This window comes from Haplochromis burtoni, unplaced genomic scaffold (genome assembly GCF_018398535.1).
Source record: "Haplochromis burtoni strain Fernald_Lab_line unplaced genomic scaffold, NCSU_Asbu1 Contig_226, whole genome shotgun sequence".
Classification (NCBI taxonomy): domain Eukaryota; kingdom Metazoa; phylum Chordata; class Actinopteri; order Cichliformes; family Cichlidae; genus Haplochromis; species Haplochromis burtoni.
Window position 1 is genome coordinate 210,164 of NW_024582587.1, and position 21,479 is coordinate 231,642.

At 40.9% G+C, this 21,479-nt stretch overlaps 1 protein-coding gene across 15 annotated transcripts in view; it reads left to right on the forward strand.

Moving 5' to 3' along the window:
* The window catches only part of arvcfb (ARVCF delta catenin family member b), a 250,929-nt gene that overhangs the window by 187,074 nt on the left and 42,376 nt on the right, over nt 1-21,479 (forward strand). For 13 of the 15 annotated variants that reach the window (XM_005936879.3, XM_005936883.3, XM_005936880.3 and 10 more), the window contains 5 exons: nt 5,982-6,165; nt 16,342-16,459; nt 16,609-16,780; nt 17,937-17,954; nt 19,648-19,719. In XM_005936879.3, coding sequence (XP_005936941.1) covers nt 5,982-6,165; nt 16,342-16,459; nt 16,609-16,780; nt 17,937-17,954; nt 19,648-19,719 — 564 coding nt within the window. The remainder of the gene's footprint in view (nt 1-5,981; nt 6,166-16,341; nt 16,460-16,608; nt 16,781-17,936; nt 17,955-19,647; nt 19,720-21,479) is intronic. The other 2 variants (XM_005936882.3, XM_005936886.3) reach the window with 1 other exon arrangement.

Genomic DNA, 21,479 nt, shown 5'->3' on the forward strand with positions numbered 1-21,479 from the left:
CAACATGCCTGCCAGTGGTGCCTGGAAAATTTAATTAGCCCAGCCACAGCTCCAGTCCCTTACCCGGTCCTACTCTTAGTTCCTCCAGCCGTCATATCCAGGTATCACAGAGAGATGCAAAATAAAGGGAGTATAAGAGCCGGCAGTCGGTTAATATGTAGTTCACAGTCTGCTGGTTATATCAGGAAAAAACGATGAATCCAAACTGCCTGTTAGCAACAGTATATGATGGAAGAGGCAGGTTATAATGTGCATGTTAAGCTTTCCTTTTGGCTAGATTGCATTTAAAACAAAGTCATCAGAGGCTTATGAGAAAACTCAATCACAGTAAAAGATTGTTGCTGCATATATATATCAGATAACAAGGTTTTTCTGTCTTATGCCATTTCCTGTTTATGCAAACTGAAGCACAGTTGCCTTTGGAGGGTTTTTTAATAGCTGAATAAGTTCTGTTTACAGGAATATATTCCAGTAGGTTTTACAGGTTATTTAGCATATTCATTTTATTACACGCAATGTTTTAGAAACTTATTTTCTGGACCAACTCAACTAGACTGCTCCAGAACTATTTCTCGGCAGATAAACAACATTAATAATAAACCAGAAAGAAAAGTTAAGGCCTGATCATCAAAGTGAGGGATTTCTTTGCATTTTTAAAAAGCACACACGCACCAATAAATCACAACACTGATTTTCTTAAGGCGCTTTGTTAATGTGAGGAATAAGACACTACAAGATTAAAAAACAAACAGAACGGGCAACTAACCCTGGTCATAGGTGTGTATTAAAATAGTATGAATGAACACACAGCGAAAGTTAATTATGAGACATCATGAAGTTCAGTTATGCTTCACTTTAATTAACTCTAATGTGATCTGTCGTGTCAGTAAAGCTTGCAGTGTTCTCATATTTTTATTACTGAGCTTTATTCAGAGTATTAATTAAAGTAGGTACTTGCATTCATTCAACTCTGTTTGTTTTCAGTTATGTTGCAGCCTAGATTTGCTCTTCTCACTTTTTTTAAATTTCCTTTGGAAGTTTTTTGTGTTTTTATTACTTTAATATGATAATTTATTCATCAGGGAATGGTGCAGCGGATTGGCTGATTAGATATTTGTGTTAACGAGCAGCTGACCATTTATACCCAATGAAGTGGATGTTGGATTGGTAAATATCACCCTATTAATAAGCATACATACTTTCACATGTGAGAGATGGAAAATTTGATCAAATTAACAACAACTACAACATTTGCTTTGATTATTGTTTATTTTTTTTAACCCATATTTTACTTTTTAGATTTGTTTATATAAACTGTAGTGACCTCAATGCCTCATACTCTTCTTTGTTTGTGTCCTATTATAAGACTTTTATAAGAGTTTGCTTAACCTCCAGAGACAGATGAAAATCAGTTTATATTTGTGTTCGTGGAAAGTTCAGGCAGAAGTTAGACAAAAAAACTCAAACTTGTGCACTTTTCGGGGTTTGGATCACCTGGACAGTTTGGCTTAGATCAATGCAAATTGACTGCAGCTCTAAAGTGGCTCCGTATCGTGCGCCAATACAATAATTAACCGAAACTCTTAGCTCAGCAGTGCATTTTTGACAGCTGACGTTTCTATCCAAACTAAGTGCAGCGTTCTTCATTTCTAGCTGTGAAGAGAAGTCCGGTTACAGCGTATATTGTTCATGTTGCCTGTTAAATTTAGGTGTGAATGGCATCAAATAACCAGCACACACACATGAGTGTTTATGAGTGAACCCGATCTTTTTGGCATGACAATTGCATGGTGTCTGCCTCCGGCTTGCAAGACAGCGGTACATCCCTAACATGCCCACCTCTGACAAGCTGACATAGGACAGCAAATGGACTAAAGCTGATACAGTTGTTGGCCTGAAACACTGGCGGGATGCTGGATGGAGACGGTCACTTCCACAGCACTCTGTCATCTTAAATAACATTCTGTCAGTGGGCTGTATGCCTGTCGTACTTGATGGATCACAGCCACGGCAAAGACATGCCTTTTCCCTCCCCTCTGGCATATGTGATCTGTGCAGAGCTGACTGATTCCACCGGCCTGAGCAGTGTTTCAGTTGGAGCACTGAAGGTGACGGTGAACTACCAAAGGAGCTAAAGAAAGTTTGTATGGTGAACAAGAATCTGGTAACTTTAAAGCACAGAGCAGTCTTTCAACATCCTGGGTACGACAGATCAGGGATGCCTGTATGCCGTATGCACTTCCAGCCAAGTTGAAAAATGGACTGCAATCTAGAAACAAGTATGCACCATTGAAATAAGGGGCATTATGCACCATTTATCTTATAGCAGGGAATACACATCGGGCTTGGATGCTGGAATCATAGAAATGAATGAACAAGACTTTGTCTGAATATTATTAAAGTGTCGTCTGTTTCTTCCTCCTCTGTGGCACGTTGCAAAAGTCATAAATTAGCACCACTTATTTCTGTTAGGACACCAACAGCACAGTGAGAAGTTTTCTTTGCCTTTCTTAAGATCCCATCACTCATTGTGAGTTAATTGCGTGTTACATTTTGCTTGTCACGAGTAAAGCTGATGCTAATGACACAACAGTGGCAGTAATCAAGCTGTCAGGCTGGCAGGCATGAATGTTAGCTAGCTGTCATCATACCAAAGTACAGACACCACAAGTGCACGTTTGTCTTTTAATTGGATTCATGCCTGGATGCGGAGATTTCCTCTCAGATGCTCGAATGTGTTTGTTTGGGAAAAGTGACACAATTGACCCTGTGGGGAAAAATAAAAAGCAGATGAGATGGAAATGCTACCCTGTTGGGTAGTGCTAAATTGTGTGAGCGTCGTCTGCGCCAGTATCTGTTTCACACTCACATAGTGCCACGGGATACTGTGACTTCATAACGAGGCCAAAATTCAGATAAAATGATAAATGATTTTCCACCGACTGTGACATCTGTCTCTGCTGATGCTAACACACCTGCGGCTGCGAGCACTGCACTATTTACTTATTTTCTTCCGATCACAGCTTCAGTTTTGCTGATGGAAGAACATCCATATGCTAAAATATAATCTCAGCTTGTTTTGCACCAAGTTAAACGTACCATGAAAGTGCCTGTCTAAAAAAAAAAAAAAAATCAATATTGAATTTGTAGAGGTATGAAATTTACAGTAAACACCTGAAGCTCAAAATTAAACATGCTTTTCTTTCTACAATGTAATTACCTGAGCGTTGGTGATTTAATGCTCAATGGGATATTTTTCCCTGAATTTAGCCTGTAAGGCTGTGTTTACTCTCAGGACGTGACCTGCTCCCAACAAGCTGTGAGTCAGGTGGAGTGTTTTAGGTAAAGTCACGGCTGATCGTACGATACGCACCCTCCCTCCCAGGAAAGAAATAATCACAATATCCCTTGTGTGGAGCCACACCCCAGCTTCCACATCTAATAGCATCCCACCCTGGTGGTCTCTGACGCACAGGAAGTCTAGTCTAGTCACCAACTGAAAAAACAGAGCGAGTGGAGCTCCGGTGTTTCCACTTCAGTGGCCGATGTCACAGACATGTTAGCATCAGCAAAAATGTATGCTACATTCAGTGGAGGTTTATTTAGAAACTGCGAGACGCCAAAAATTCAACTGACTTTAAACTCGACACCGCGCTTCCTCACCAGCAATCCAGCTGCAGACACACCCGCGCACACGCACAGGGATTCCTTAACTTGGTAGTGCGTGATGGAAAAGCAGAGCGGAAGAAGGTCATGAACTAAATTAAGATTTACTGTTTTGTAAGAGCGCCGCTTAAGTGTTTTAGTTACATTATGTTTTTTTTAACATTTCAAAGGAAACGGTCAAACAAGGCAGAACCACATCAGAGGGACTGGAAGTATTTTTAGCTCAGATCTGTCCGCTGAGAGTGGAGAGCATGATTTAACAGAGGAAATATTGACCGTCTGGAAAATGTATAGAAACCATTTTAAATAAGTGTGCCAGGAAGTATGACTGCTTCACTGCTCTGCTAATGGCCTGTTTATGGGACGAGAGCGAGTCGCACGCTCTGGGCGCATGTGAATACAGAACTATATGAATGCGTTTATATGTGCAAAAGCTGCGAGTCTCTGAGCACTTTGGCATGTGCGAGTGTGTAAATATTTGCTTAATCTTAATCTTAGCCCCCAGCTGTTAGTCCTGTGGACCAGATTGGAGTGAGAGGGGTGGGGTCGGGATGCTCGCAAGGAAGCCGGTGATATTGTATGAAATAAAAAAGGACAGGTGTCTGCTACGTTTTTTTTCTCGAGAAAAAAAAAGGAAAGTTTCTTTCTGTGGTTCAGCTGGCAAATTTGGCTCATCCGTCAACACAGTCGGCACTTATCCGGCTGCAGTTTCTGCATTCATGGAGGCATGCTAGATGCTCTGGATGTCACTTGGCTTTAAAAACAAAATGCCAAACTAAGGTGGGACTTAGACACCGTAAACAGCGTTGTTACCTATAGCTGTGAAGCTACAGCTGATGATGATGATAAACCTCCATACATTCCTTTAGAAAACATACTAAAAAGGCTCATATAGATTTTTGCTGATGCCTCCCTTCCACCGTAACCCGGAAGTGAATAAGCATTGTACTTGCACGTTCACAAGTACAATGCAAATGCAAGTTGCTAAGAGCTTTTCCTGCATTCATGGATTAAGTTGATGCTGCATAGGCACAGGGTTTTAGGACCAAATTGTGAAAGAGGAAAATAAAGGGTGTGATAAGTGATGAGAAGCAGAAACAGAGACCTGAGGGCTGGATTGATGAAAACAACAACTCAGGAACGTGTCCAACATGGGCTTGAGCGAGGTTTTGGGGGGGTTTTGTTTTGGTTTTTTGCTTTTAAAGTGTTTTCCTCTCCTCAAACTGGCTGCCTCGCTTCACAGCTTCCATGTGTCTGAGTGAAAAACCCATCTGATGCTTGATGCTTTAACACGGCATTTTATTTTTCTGTGGGTTTGGCTGTCTGGCTGTGCTCCCAAAAATTCCCCTCCTCTTTTCTTTGTGTGCCTGCCTCTGTTTTGTGAAGCCCTGGGATGCACATACCCAGCTCAGTTTAGTTTACTTTTTTTTCTTTTGCTGAAGTATAAAATTGGCTGGCTGTTAGTGAGATTTGCAGCCACCTAGAAAATGCTCTTTCTCCTGCTTGGATTTCTTGGGAAAGATAATGGAGGACAGGGATGATTGAAACGGGGTGTGCATGTGTGTGCTGTTGGATAGAAAAGCCGAAGCAGATCATTTATCCTGATCCAATACACACACAATATCTGCAGGACATGAGATCCGAGCGGCACATTACGTGCAACAGCTGAGAAATAACATGATGTACTGTAAGAACACTGTGAACCTAATATTGCTGTTGACATATGAGGATATTATAGAAATATCACAGCGATGCGGCTGCTGTAAACTTTGTATTTATTACAGCAAAGTAGCAGTCAGCTATGTTCTCATGGAAGAATAATAAAAGTATTACAGTGGGGGGGTTTATACAGTGCAATATGGTCCGTTGGTATCATGCCTGGATAATGAACACCCAGTCTTCTATTATTTTTCTAAAACATATTTTTTGCCAAACTAAATGTGTTTCTGATTGCAGTCTTAAAGCCTGGGCAGTAGGCTCCTTTGTTTTTCTGTTATACGGCTGTTATTAAATCGCATCACTTTCAGTTTGTGTGCACAGTTTCTCTGTTCTGTTCTTTTTTTTGCCTGTTTTGCTACATCATTCCTGTCAAGCTTCACCTTCTTTCATTCTCTTGTGTTTAAATTGTCAGCTACACCACCCTCACACCATCTCTTTTTAAAATGTTCTCTCTCTTTGCAGATATATGTGCATGTATATACGCCTCCTTCGTATATCCTCTCTTTCTCCTCTCATAATCCTCTTTTTTTTAACCAACTTATTGCTATCCTCTTAATTCGTCTCTGCATTTTCCTCCCATCTGTGCTCCCCTGCAGGAACCTTGTGGAATCTGTCATCCTATGAACCCCTGAAGATGGTGATCATCAACCACGGCCTGCAAACCCTGACCAACGAGGTGATAATCCCCCACTCGGGTTGGGAGCATGAGCCCAATGAGGACTCAAAGCCGCGTGATGCAGAGTGGACCACCGTGTTCAAGAACACCTCCGGCTGTCTCAGGTAGGATCCACCCTGGACTGGATTACTGGCTCCAACTAAATTATGAAGATAGTTCAATAACAGTTTCATCCACCTGTTAAACATAGCTTCTGTGGTGACTAATAGATTTCGGAGAGGAAAAGTTCAGAAATCGGATTAATCAAACGACTGCATTTCCATCAAAATAAATGTTATTAGTCATTTCAACATGACTCAAGCATTAATATTTATTAATGTCTCAACATTCAACAAGAAGCAAATGGAGGCTAAATGTGTGCACAGGATAAAAAAATGATCCAAAATTGTTCCAAACATATCAGAAGTGTCTCTTTCACTGTTTCTGACCTGGAACAATGTGTCAGTTGAATTCTTTGGTTTTTCAGCTGAAAAATAATTGACAAATATTTTTGATAAACTGTGAGTCACCAGCTATTTGCCATGTAGGACCTGCCATATCTGCTTTTTGAAGTTTTCCAAATACATGGACGCGATGCCTTCTTTCGCCACATGTGGAAGTAATCTGTATTGGCTGTAAGACTCATGATTGGACAGGACAAGCAATGTGAAGATTTTACTGTGGGGCTTAGGGAAAGTGAAATCACTTGATGATATTTTACAGTCGTATTGATTACCTGTAGAAGTAATTAGCCAATCCTTTACTTTGACTGCTCACCTAGTTTGTAAGGGGAAAAAACAAATCTGCAAACAAAGAAAAAGTGCAGCTTATACTCCCAGAGTGTCTTGAAAGACAAGATACCAGTCTGCAAGGATACCAGTCTGCAAAGATACCAGTTGGAGAGGTGGACAGGTGTGATGCATATAAAACTGCTTGATGACCTGTGACGGGGTCACATAACCTCCTAGAAGAATTTACGATAGAGCAGTTGCTGTGGCTCCTGTGCATGCCTGCCTGTGTCTTATACATGGAAAGTGTGTTGGTGTCTGCAGTAGAGCTGCTTGGTGACTTTGGTCTGTGGCTTTAGGAAAACATTAGGCTATTTTTGACACAGTGCAAACTTCTAACGTTACATTTGTTCACACAGTGCGTTCACACTTCTTGTATTTTGGGAAATAGTGCTCTGTTGTCCTCGTTTTCTCTGCTTGTCCCTTATTATTTTAATATTAGCCAGGTGACTGACCACCCCAGCTAATGAGTTTGAAGCTAAGACTAAACTTAACAGGTTACATTTAAATAATCAAACAAATGAAGTTAATCTTAAAGTGACGAAGGCTGAGTAAAGGTAAATTTAGCCCACAGTGCAAAGTGTTGCTGCTGACAGTTGAATGTTTCTTGTAGAGTGCTCCTTTATCATGGTTGGAAAAATACACCATTCAGAAGTTAGCATTAAGTTACAATAAAAATATTACTTCTGAATGAATGTTAAGCTTTTATCCATAACCTGGAGTTATTGCCGTCTCTGGAAACAGTTCTTAGATCAAGTATTTTGTTTCACACAGCTTTCTACGTGACTCTTTCTGTGCCCATTCGTTTATAAAGTTAAGTTTCAGTTCTGAACTTCCCACATGCAGATACTCTTAAGGCCTTGATGGTCTTTGTTGCAAAAGTTGCAAGCTCACTGGATGCCTTAAAACAATGGGTCACTTCATTTTGACCTAACAGAGTTGACAAATGGCAAATTCGAGGGGCTTTGAATAACAGGCTCATACAGCTCTGTTATTGTTAGCAGCGAAGTAATTTTGCAGTGGCCTTGGTTAACTACAATATATCACTTTATGATACTGAGGTACATACAAGTACTGAGGTAGAGGTCAATTAGTAAAAAACAACAAAACAAAGTAACAATACCAAGTACTGCAGTTAAGGATTCTTGAATTTTAATTGACCACATTACTGTTCTTCCTCTTTCCCTCGCAGTATCTCTGTGGGTGCTGCTGACTCCTGAGCGCCCACAGAAGCATTGTCACTTATTTCAAAATAGCTACAAAACACAGGTTTCTCTCACTGACATATATTTCTGCTTATTTTGTTACATGATGGCACAAAGGTAGAGCGGTAATTTTCCCAGTACTGCTCTATGAGATAAATGCTAAATAATTAAATAGGTGTGTATGTTGTGTGCCTTAGTGGTAATTATTAGAGTGCTGATTAGATACATTTTATTGATGAAATCATTCATGAATTAATCCCAGAGAATAAAAAAGAAACATTTGCTATTCTACGTCAAATATAAGGACAAAACTAGCCTAGGTAGTGTTTTCCCTGGAAACGTTAAGTAAAAGTATAACAGAACCGCTAAACACTTTAGTTAACCTTGTAACTCTTAATGTACAGTAATGATACAGAATAAAGCTGAAAAATATCTTCTAATCTCTTTCTATCAGGCTTCAAGCTTTTAACCACTTGCTTAAAACCTTTTCCGCCACAATAATTATCTCCATCTACTCTTCTAGTGCTTTTGTAGTGGCTCCCCCTGTAGTTACTAAATTGTCATTGGAGGCTGACATGGTGCTCTCACTATCAGACATGCTTGGCCTGCTGTCATTGCTGTGCTGTGCTTCTTCTACCACTCCTACCAATGCAGTAGCAGTTAGTGCAATCTTTCAGTCTACTGTAGTTTATTGTTTACCAGGCCTGCTGCGCTAATCATGCTGAAGGTTATGAAAACTTGAAGTTGAATGTATATTTTACCCTTCACACTATGTCATAAAGCAAGGCAACTCAAAATAGATTCTTTTACAAATGAATTTATCTCCACATGAGCTTTAAAGGTGTTGGCTCGTGGTTTTATACAGTGAGTGCTAATTTCTTGTTGTTAATCACTTGCAGGTGACTGCTAAGAAGCTTCGGCTTGATGTGTCATTTCAAACTTATTGCTGGTGTGATTTTTTTTCTTCTTGCCTTTTCAGGCCCAACAGGCATAATTTGAAAAAAAAAAAGCTGGATCTGTATTGATTTGTTAGCCTGACATTTGTGCAGTTTAGCACATGCAACACATAGGCAAAGTACCTAATGTGCCGCTCTGTCTCTAACAGGTAAATTAAAGGTATTTTGAGCATCAGGGAAAAAAAGAATCCTTCAAAACTTCTCTTCATCTTTCTTAAATCCTGTCCTCAGCTGAGGAGGACGGCATGAGTGCAGCATTGTGTTCCTGTTATTAACTTCCAAGTAGTTTCCCCTCTCTTTTTTCCTCCTCTCTTACCTTGGCCACTCGTTTTGGCTTCGGCTCAGAGTGACAGACTGTAGTAAAGTGTGAAAAACAGTGAATGTGTGTGTGGGTAATCGCGCCTCGTGCCTGGCTGTGCCGTTTCTTCCTGGGCCAGCCAAGCCTGTCTAGACTGTAGTCCAGAATTCCTCCCGCAGTAGATGCTGCGGCTTGCTGGTCGACATCCAGAACGATATAACATCCAAGTCCAGCGCAGACCCAAAACACCAGAATGTATTTCACATGTTAGTTGGCTTCCTTCTAGTTTTCCCAGACAGAAAGTGTTGAAACTTGCTTGTAATTTTATAACATTTTCTGCTGAGTTGAAGAACAGCGTTAATGAACCTGGAGGGAATAAATGAAAGCTCTGATGAAGTTGAGGAAAGTCAAAGACAAGTCATAGAATATTTCATGGAGGCCACAGTGGACCTGCTGCTCTTCTTTCATTATCTCTGATATTCCCTCTTTGTGTTGTTTCTATCTAATGTGCATTACACAGCACTGTATCAACCTTGATATCATCATTTCTGTCACATATCACAATATCTCGCCGCCGCTCTCGCTCCTTTGACCCTCGATGCAGGCCAAGCTGACAAGAATGTGTCTCCATGGCAACTGTTACTAAGCTCACAGTTGCTTAGACGCAGGGTTTGTGCACTGGGGAGAAGTGCTGATGCCAGGGAGAATCTGTTTACTCACGCCAACAGAGCTTACACCTCAATAAAAACTGGAATAGTTTTATTATAGCAGCCTGCCTCCGGTGTCGATAGGAGCCTGCTTATTTACAGCGTTTACGCTGTGGGCTTGGTGAAAAGGAAACAGAGGCTGTGTGTATGTGTGTGTTGTTGTAAGTGGTGTTGAGAGTGGAGGGGGTTACACAATAAGACTAAGGCTGGAAAACAAGACCTAGTTTTGAATTGGAAATATTTCCAGTAAAAGAACGGGAATGCAAGTGTTTTGTGATTCTAGCTTTTAATTAATGCAATTTTGAGCCAGTACTGGACCCCCCAGTATGCTTGCATGCATGCTGTTTATAAATGGCTGCTTGTTCAAAACAGACAAATGATTGAGTATATACAACGAATGATTGTTATCTGAATCCTGGCGAGCGTGGCTGCATTGTGGAATTGCAGCTTGGAAGAGTCTCCTGGAGCTGATGGTGGATGCTTGAAATTCCACTTCAGCGTGTTTCAGAAGCTTTCCAGAAGTGGCTCTCCACTAGGTTTGGCTAAAATAACACACCGACAGAAGTGAAGGCAAGCTGCAGAGGGTTAATGAGGAATTCAGAGATAGGCAGGGTATGGCCTATCCACTCAGGTTTAATACTAAAATGAAATTATTTCACACCAGGAATAATCGATTAGAGGTTTAAATAGTAGAAATGGTATAACTTCCTACGGTTCAGTCTCATCACGTGGATGATTACATAGCTTACCGAAAATCTAGGAAACCTAGATGGGATAATATTCACACTTCCACATTAACATTTCCTCTAATGACAAGATAAAATTCAGAAATACAAAGGACGCCAATTTAATAATTTATTAACAAAAATAAGAGACTTGTTTCAAGATTATATTCATATATCAAGTCAGTGGAAAAAACATGCAAGTAATAAATCGAAATACAAGTATGAGAAAGAGTCTGAGTTTTCCATTTCAGAGGATGATTGGCAGACTGTGTCTGATGCAGTTGACCTCCACCAGCTCAGGTGCTTGGAGAGCATTCTGCTGGCAGAACCTATAAAGATATTTTATAACCCCCATGTTAAAGTATGCACACACAGGTGAAACGACTGGTTTGTGTTGGCAGAAGCGTGGAGAACAGCTGGCAGACCACTATCATATATTTTGGAGTTGCACAGTCATCTTGCCCAGCTGGTGGGAGAAAATAAGGGCACTACCGACTATATTGGGAAGAGAGGTGGACTTTTTGGTTCAACTGTGTAACACTGTGAGCAATCTACTTATACATGTATATTCTACTTAAATACTTCTACATGTAAATGTTTGAAAAGTGAATGCCCAACTAAGAATAACTTGGTTACAATAGTGAGTAACTTCCAAGACATGGAGGGAATTGCTTCTTTGTGGACTGATCCATTCTAAAAATTTGGAAGAAAATTTATGCATTATGACAGCTGCTCTTTGAATGATATGAATCAAAAGCATTGGCCTTGGCAGGATTCTTAACCCAACACAATAGATTTTGGAACTGCAAGTTAGATAGCACTCTAAATCGCTGTCACCAAGACAAAAATGGAGGAAATATATCTGATCTTCCAGTCAATCAATGCAAAAGCGTATCACAACTTTTCTGGCAGCATGTGGTGACTGCCTCAAAGGGTCTGATTTTGTTACTTAAGAACATTTTATTGTTGCTGATACATGAATGTTGTTTTTAAAAGAAAAAGCAAAAGTAGCCATATTTTTCTGCAACTTGGACTCTGCTCATGTGATTTTTTTCTATGGCAACAGAAAAGAAATCAGCTTTCTGGAAAGTCCTGCTTTGCTGAATGTCAGCTGAAGCAGTGCGACAAATAAGCCAGTCACTGCATTACAGTCAACCCTCCCATCCTAAATAATTTAGAAAAAATGACGAGATTGATTGATGGGGTGTGTTTTTGGCACCTTAAATCTTGCTACAAATTTTGCTTACAGACTCAGGCATTATGAAAAGAATCTCAACAAGGATTAGATACGAAGCTCAATCCATACACTGAATCAGAAATACGATCAGCACTGATAAACCTGACAGATACCAGAGCTGAGGATACACATATGGTCCCAAATGCTTCTGCTGACCTTGCAGAGCGATAGCAAAGGTCAGCCAAGTCTTCATCCATCTCCATCAGTGCTGCTCCACTCTTTTCCTGCTCTATTGTCCTCCGATGACCACATGACTCTTAAGCGACCTTCACACCCACAATTCATCTGATAAAGCAGACACACAATATACACACTGACGAGCTGATGGGGTCTGTGCAGACTGAAAGACAGACAGACCTCTGAAAGCACACCCGCTCGTTCTCTCAGTTTCTAACGGTAAAATATGACACGCCGAGGTCTAGAAAAAATACATTTTCGGAATTCTGAAATTGTCAGATAATTGGAGTACGCAAGGCCGTACGATGAGCTAAAAACTTTTAAGAATGAAGCGTTCTCATAAGGGCACTGACCCATTGTGGTGTCCTTTTTATTTTTGCAGAACCACTGCACGCTCAGAAGCAACAGTGTCCTAAAAACATGTCTTTCTGCTTAATAATAGAAGACCTTGTGTTTTTGAAGAACTACATGTTTTCAGTTACTGCACTTGATCATCAAAAAGAAAAGAAAATGGTCTTGTTTTTCCAAATTATATAATGTTATTCCATTGTTGTATTATTTTACTCTGGTATTTTTTACTGCGTTCTACAGTATCACCGTCCAAACACGACAATCAACTCAGATTTGGCATAGTGAGTGCCTATAATTCTGAGCGTGTTGACATTTAAATACACTGCTCAAAAAAAATAAAGCAACACTTTTTAATCAGAGTACAGCATCAAGTCAGTGAAACCTGTGGGATATTGATGTGGTCGGTTAAATAGCAGAGGGGGGCTGTTAATCACTTTCAGCTGCTTTGGTGTTAATGAAATTAACAACAGGTCCGCTAGACAGGCAACAATGAAACAACCCCCAAAACAGGAATGGTTTTACAGGTGGAGTTCACTGATATTTTCCACTCTTCATCTATCCTGACTGTTTGTTCTCTAGTTTTGAAGTGGCTAGTGTCAGTGTCACTACTGGCAACATGAGGTGATACCTGGACCATGCAGAGGTTGCACAGGTAGTCCAACTTCCGCAGGATGGCGCAACAATGCATGCCATTGCCAGAAGGTTTGTTGTGTCTTCCGGCACTTTTTCAGGACCATCGAGTGTATGCCAGGAGACAGGCAGCAGAGCTGGACAGGGCCGTAGAAGGTCCTCAACCCATCAGCAGGACAGGGATCTGCTCCTTTGTGCGAGGAGGAACAGGATGAGCACTACCAGAACTACAAAACAACCTGACTAGATGATATGACTAGGAACATGTCTGACATAGTCAGGACATAGAAACTACTGAGACCATTTTGAGTTGCTGCGATGAAATTTCAACAAAATAGATTAGTCTGCCACATAATTTAAAAAAAAGGTGTCTTTGAATTCAGCCCTCTGTAGGTTAGTAATTTTCATTTCCATCAAACAGGGGTTTTTGTTCCTGACACATGACCCAGTCTAGATATTTTCGGCATGATCTTTTTCCATAGAGATCTCATGTGTTTTTAAAGTGTTGCTTGAATTTATTTGAGCTGTGTATACAAGTAACGGTTATATTACACTGGATAGAAATCATTTAGATTCTTAGGAGGTTCTCACCACCGCTGGTGTCCTGTCCATTCCAGGACTGCAACATTCCAAGAGAATGTTGTAACATGCTGGGGTTTCTTTGGAAGTGGGTTCAGTTTTCTCTAACAGTAACAAAAACACCCACGATGTGACAGCTGTTCCCTCTAGTTCCTCTATTACAGAACAAAGGTACAAAAGGATTGAGAATGGGAACGGATGAGGGAGGTAAAGTTAGAAGAAGGGATTAGTGGCAGACAAACAAAGCCTGGTTTACTAGATCTCAAGTCATGCATTTGAATTCATCCAGTAGTTGCAGACCATCAGTCTGCACTCAGGTCATAAAATGACCAACTAACCAGCTGTTGGCTTGGGTAAAAACCCAATAAAATTATATGTTTGCTGCCACATTGCTATTAGGATTGGTAGAATGATGTCTGTTGCCTGAATTTTACTGCAGCTGCATTATCTTCCGACTCCATCTGATGCCACCAGATATGCTGTTGTACATATCCAAAGCATCCTCATGCGTCAAGCATCTATGATGCTGAAGGTCAATTTTTCACAGAAGCCACATCAAAGAGAATAAAACGAATAAGAAGGACAGGAAGTTGGAGGAAATAATCAATAACAGACCAGGCTAAATCCGGGTGTGATGTGACCGTGCCGGATGGAGAGGCAGCGTCACAGATCCACACCGGGCGTATTCATGGATACAGGTGCTAGTTGTTAAAGCAATGCATGTCAGTTTTCCAGATATACAGATATGAGTGAGTAAATGTCACAGCAAGCAAAGTTATGAGTAATGCCAACGGCAGGCAGTCAAACCTGGCCTAACATATTTCTGTGGTTCCCACATAAAAAGAAAGTTTTTGTAAAGCAGTAACAGTTTGTAAAAGGCAGGACAGCTCGATAATCACTAGTACATATAGACCATAAATAGCACAGCGCCACATGACCTGTCCATAAAGAGACAACAGCAGCTTTCTTCACTGTCTCTACTGACAGATGTACCATCTATAAACCTCCAACAGGACAACTGTTCCCTCAAAGACTGCTGGAAATGAAACAGCTGACAATAAATCCTCGTGTCTGTCTGCCCCCAAATTCACTTCTGTCAAATAAATCCAAGGTGAGCGCGCCACTAGATTTGTGTACAGGGGAAATGACACCTCTTTTTTTTAATACATGGAGACGAATGGGGTTAAGTAGAGATTGTCGATCCTTTCTGCACTGTCTCCAACCAGGGATTAGTTAACAGTTTGTACACTGCAGGGTGATTCAGTAGACAAATGGTAGCTTTACCTAAATACACACATCAAAAACATGCCTGGGATTAAAGTGCATGGGTGTTTTCACTTGTAAATTAATCATTTTTGAGCAGAGAAGCATCTCCTGATGCAGTTTTTTTTATGCTCAGTTCAAAGAAAGACCCAAACGCAGGACACCTGCAAACTAAAGCCAATCTTTATTTAAAATGTGCTTGTTGCAGCACATTGCAGAGACTGATGGAAGAAACAAATAACACAAGACAAGAAGGAGTCTGGTAGACAGACAAACACCATAACTGCCAGCTAAGGGGAGCACTAGACTACACGGAGACCTGAGTTCACTAAATTCGTTGAACGCAGGTAAATGATTAACAAAATACAAGAGAGAAAAAAGCAGAAACCCCAAATGGCTCCACAGTGTTTGCAGTCTAAAATGAACCGTTCAGCACTGTAGCAGCGGTAGACCTCATACATGTTTCAGTCCCCACGGCACAAAAAAGAGGCGCAGTTCTGCTTACCTCGGCAATGCTGCCACTCTTCCAAAGGCCTAACTGGGGGTCAGCTAATGGGATTATGTGAGTTGGAAGCCCTCATAAATGAAGTCCCCGGTGAGGAGCGGGGAGTCCCTGCTATCCCTTAACCCTCTTTAAATCCTTTCCCTTTCACAGTCAGACAGGCACACGAAGACTGCACCAGCTCTGCTGCCGTGCTTGTAGGAGCTGTGCTCAAGGCGCTGGGTGACGCCCGCCCCCCCCTCCTCCCCCCGTACCAAAAAAAAGAAATTTATGTTAATAATTTTTTTAAAAGATTATTCCTAAAGCTGTCTAGCTTTATTGCATTGTACATCTGAGGCAGACAGAGAGGATGGAGGCCGTGGGTCACATGGAAACTCTAAAAATCACACGGCTGGGGAAGACTGATATGGGTTTACATGGCACTTTTATTGAACAGTGAGACATCTGGCTGTAATTGTCATCCTCTCTGTATGCTTGTTATATTCACTTCTTTAGGACTATTAAAAACACTTTCACTGCCTTCGGTGCTTTCCCTCTTCCCTTTCCTAATTTTTGTGAAAGTATAAATAGTAGTTATAGGAGTACTGTTTATAATTAGAGCAGGCTCTCAGTGGATAGTTGTACTGTGATTTAGTATCCTTACTGCTTTATTGGTATTTCACACTGGATGCCAGCCAGAGTCAATGAGATGGGATTCTGGAGACTGTAGTGTCATATTTTGAAATGGATAATTTTATAATTACTTTTAGCACAAACTATTGACTTGTGATTATTCCAATTTTAAAAAAAAAACCCTATTGGTCAAATTTTCATTCGCTTCCTCAGACAAATCTTCGTCTATGCACGCCTCCTAAGCTTGATGTGTGTTACTTTGTTTCTGTAGAAATGTGAGCTCAGACGGGGCAGAGGCTCGGCGCAGACTGAGGGAATGTGAGGGATTGGTGGACGCTTTGCTGCACGCTCTTCAGTCAGCTGTAGGGAAGAAGGACATGGACAACAAGGTGAGACAACATCCGGGTCATCCACTATCATGGATTCAGAATGAGCTCATTCTAATAGCAGCTTGTTGCTGTAGTGTTCTTATGAATTTATGCTGTTCAGTATTCCTGTGATGAATGTAGCTGGTAATTTTCCCGTCTTTGTTTCACAGTCTGTGGAGAATTGTGTTTGTATTATGAGGAATCTGTCCTATCACGTACACAAAGAGGTGCCGGGGGCCGAAAAGTACCAGGACCCGTCGGCGCTACAAGCCCCAGGTTCAGCGGGACCACAAAGGAAGAAGAAAGACGATGCTGGCTGCTTCGGAGGCAAGAAGGCCAAAGGTGAGAGGGAGGATGAACAGAGGAGATGAAAACACTGTAACCAAACAATCACAGCTATCCAGTTCGTAGAAGATACAGATGCATGGATGATCTAACTCTCAATACAAATGTGTGCAAATAAAGGAGTTACAGCGACACAACAGCTCTTAATGCATGTGTTGCTTCAGAGGTCTTAATCAGTGTTCTCCTGTGACTGTTATCTAAATGATGCCGTTATCGCCCAGCTGTACAACAGTAATGGCCGCCATTAATCAGTCAGCCAATGAGATGTGACTACCAGCCAGTGACCCCTGACTTCTAATGGCTCTTTGGAGAACCACATTAGTTTAGGGTTCAGGACAACACAATGCTTAACGTGTACAGAGATTAATAAAGAAGCCAGTTAACCGCTCGGATGCTTTCCGACGTGTAAACACACGTGCAAAGTGAATGATTACAGCCTTCAGACTGTACAGCAGTAGGCTAAGTTTGGCCTCTTCTTCCGTTTAGTGTTGCATTTGTTTTAAAATATGACATGATAATCAGCACGCACTCGTGCTTTGTTTTGGCTAATAGACAGCCTGATTGTTGGCTCTTACTTCAATCTCTTTGAGTACTTTTCTCCCCCTCCCACGCAGTGATTTTAATTTAGCACCGCAAATGCTGCTGCAGTCTCTGCTGTTTTATGTGTATTTCACCTGCCCTCTTAAAGCTGATACTTAATGTTTTTTAAAATCTTTCCCTTTTCCTTTTTTTTTTATTCTTTTCTCTCTTTCTTGCTTGCTAACCTATCTAAAAACCCCTTTCTCATTTTTCTTTATATCTGACACTTTTCTCTGTCTTTTACTGCCCTCCACACACCTTAAAATCTATCCCCATGGGTCCCAGAGACCATCTATGAACTGCTAATGGCTTGCTATCTATACAAAGCACCGTTTCCTTTCTTTAGTCTTTCTCTCTTTATTTAGCTTATTTGTCAGTTTTCTTTTCTCTTTCACCTTTCCTATTCAGTAACAGATGACTCCTTTTTCTGATAAAAACTGTTCTCATGTATTACACAGCCTCGTGACACACACACACACACACACACACAGCACACTCCTATTTCACCATGGCTCTTCTCTCTTCTCCCTGCTTTGTTTTTTGGCATTGCTGCTGCTTCCTTGGCTAACTATAGAGGAATGGTTTAATCAAGGTGAGTGCCCCCCTCTTCAACCTTTCTCATTTTAGCTCTCTCCTCGTCTCCATCCTCTCCCTGTCTTCCCCCACCTCTTCCTCCTCCTCCTCCTCCACCTCCTCGTTCTTTCCCCCTGGCTGTAGAATATAGTTAGAAGTAGTTTTGGGTGTCCTCCAGAAACCTGAGAAAGTTCCAAGGACTTAAGAAAATCGGGGGTTTCATTCATTCCACACACATTCCCTTACCATACCTACCGACCGTAGCTCTGAGCATTATAGACTTCCACCTGTCCCAAACTCCTCAGTTTGTTAGAATTAGTTGGTTGGGTTTTTTTGTCAGTCCTCTAAGAAAGGTGAAAGGTAAAACGAGTGTTAAAACCGGTAAGTCAACAACAAATCTGTCTTTGTAGTGTTCTTAAGTGGAGCTTGACTAATCCAGCGAACCAGAGATGCTGAAATGGAAATTTGCACATCTATCCCCAAATTGAACTTTGGTGTGAATTCTTTTAGACTCCAGATAAAATGAATCCTGACAGCTTTGAAGAACACCGCTAACAGTATCCAACTGGAACTCTTCACCCCTTTCTAGTAAACTTAAGCATAAATGTCAAGCTCTGCTGCACACTCAGTTTTTTTATGCATTTGTTTGATCGTTTGTGATTTGAAACTTCTGAGGATGTCAATAATTAAAGCTAAAAAATACTTTATTAAAGCTGCCTGGATCGTGCGCTACAGTTTTCTATTATTTGGAACATTTAAGTGTGCAAAAAATATAGAGGTAAATGATTCTTTACGGATTTGAATGTTTGGGCTTTTTGGGTCTTGCAGACTTTTTTTTTGATGCTTTCAGACAGCAGTGCTGGTTCTTTGTTTGCTGTGGTGGCAGCGAGGGAAAATTCTGACACCATGGCTACTAGCTCCCCATCTTACCAGCATCTTGTTTTGCAACACTAAAGCCTCATTCAGACATGGATTTCTGTGAATCTGACGCCTGGCTTCATGTCGTTTTTTCATACAAATCGAGCATTTTCACTGTTTACAATCCTGCAGACATCTCTCTCTTAGCCTGTGTGCAAGGAGCATGCGAAGTCACACACAGACCCCATGACAACTGCATTTACATTTCACTGGAGTCAAAGCTGGCCAAGCTTTTTCCATGTGTAGTAAAAGTCATGTGACCTTTCACGCTTGGATGAAGCCATGATGTCACTTTTTCTTGTTTAGCCAATGAAATAAAAACCATCTTTACCTGAACAACAGCATAAAGTCACTTTAACAGAATGATGACTTGAAATGTGAAAAACTTTATAAAAGGCCAAGCTTGAAATATAGAAATAAAATTTTCCATTGACTTACATTTAAAATATTTTTTATAAACTTTTCTTTAAATAAATCATATATAACTATTTGGAGGAGACAACTAACACTAACTTTATTTGTTCAAAAAAAAATCCTCTATCCTTGAACCTGGATTTAGACAACTGATGTAAATTATTTCCTGAAGGGAAGCAGTTTAGTGTTTGTACATATCATGTTGCTACATCTCTGTACTGTGTGTACATTTAAACACTTGTACGTTATTTGTTGTTTGAGATGCATTTTCTGCCCCTACGGTCCAAAGATTTTGGCATCATCCTCAGCATAACCCTGGGGTCTCTTTTCAATATCCAGTTGTCTGACTCTGACGTCCTCGTTTCCTTCCTCTCCTCCAGGCAGAAAAAACGGTGAGAATGACAAAAGCTACGACACATTGGATCTGCCTAAGCGCACAGAGCCATCAAAAGGTAGGCCTTTGTGAGCAAAACATTTTAACGCTAAATCTATACAGAACATCTCATCTAGTGAGTGAGTGGTTGGGTTGGGTGGGGGCAAGTCATTTCTGTGGTGGTCAACAAGAGTGTGGGAGGCCTTTGAGTGAGAAAGAGGCTCTCGGCTAGCTGGCTGTTGAGCTAGCTTTGTTTGATGGTTTTGTGCCTCCAGTGGGACGGTTGATTGTTTGCAGCTTGTGAGAGCATCAATTCTGTAAGCCCTTCTTTTTGTTAAATGCTGTGACAATGCACTGAGGCACAACAGGCAATAAACAGCCTCTGACTGTATACGGAGGCTGAAAATCATCTTTTGTTAAATATGTTGAATTGCTCTGTGCTCAAAGTTGTTTCTGACAGTGCACCTTAGGAGTGGATGGACAGCGTCTTCTTTTACATCATGTATGTTCAGTATGGGTGCTGTTGTTATAGCAACGTGGCTCAAGTCTCACGATGTCATTTGTGTGTGACACAGCATGAGGTGATGGTAAGCCGATGGATGCACCTTGTTGTTGGACCACAGTGCAGGTTTGTGCCTAACCATTTCATTTGTTGCCGGGTTGCAAAAATGGTGGGTTTGATTCTTGTGAAGGTGTCGCTCATGACTCATCCAGTGGCGTCATACCTTGGTCAATCAGTGGAATACAGTCTGACGTCATATTTTCAGCTCAACTGAGCAAACGTAGGATGCTAAAAAAGTACCTGGTACCAGGTACTTCCACCTAGGAACCAATGTTGATGAGTACCTCATAGAAATGGCGCTTTACTGATCATCTGGCAACCACAGGTCATGAAGGAAACATGTGTATTCCCTATCCAGTTGTAGGTGGTGGCAGTTGCTCTGAAACTGATTGCTAAAGCATCAGTCAACAAGCCTACAGACCACACTGTGATCCCCTGGCAACTGCTGGTTGCATTCCAGGACTGGTTTGGCAAGTGGTTTCTGAAGGTTGCTGTCAGTCTCTTGTGTGAAACTGGGGTTCAGGAAGTCACCAACCAGTGTCAAGTCTTGTGTGAGTGAAGTCTAAAGCTCACAAATTTAAACAGTAAACACAGGTGTAGCAGCTCTGCCAGGTAATTTGATTTAAAAAAAAAAATCTTGGCTCTGACCAGTAACTTCCCAGAGTTTTTTCTGGTTCTGGTTTTAAAAAAACAAAAACACTTAGGTCCTCTTGAACGTTTCAGTTTTCAAGTTTTTTTTAAAAGCTTTTATTGTTTGTGCCATCACGATATAATGACTTAATTAGCAACTGCTGAGGTGCTGACCATCTCCCTGCAACGTTAATCATGTTAATCATTCATGATAAGCCACATTGTTTACAGCAAACTTTCTGCTAATACAGTTGCCAAGTATTTACACAGTGGAAAAGTAACAAGCTGGCATGTCATAACTTCCTGATTTAGGTTGACTACGTTCAAAAGATTAGGAAAGTCGACCCTACCCTTACCCAAAGGATTTATTTTTCACATAATAACTAGAAGCCACATTGTTTCCACCCTGGAGTATTGTAGAAAATGTTTGTCAGCAACACACAAAGCTTGAGTATGAGATGTCTTTAGCTGTTGCTTGAGAACTTGAGTCAGTGTGGTTACTGGGAAAACATGGTTGTTTGAGGCCTTAATTTCAGTCTGTGAATTCACAAACTGATTATTATTTATTGATCATAGTCAAATATTAAAAGACTCTTATTCTCTCTTCTCTGTTGTCTAATGCATTGTACAAACAGACATGATGTTAG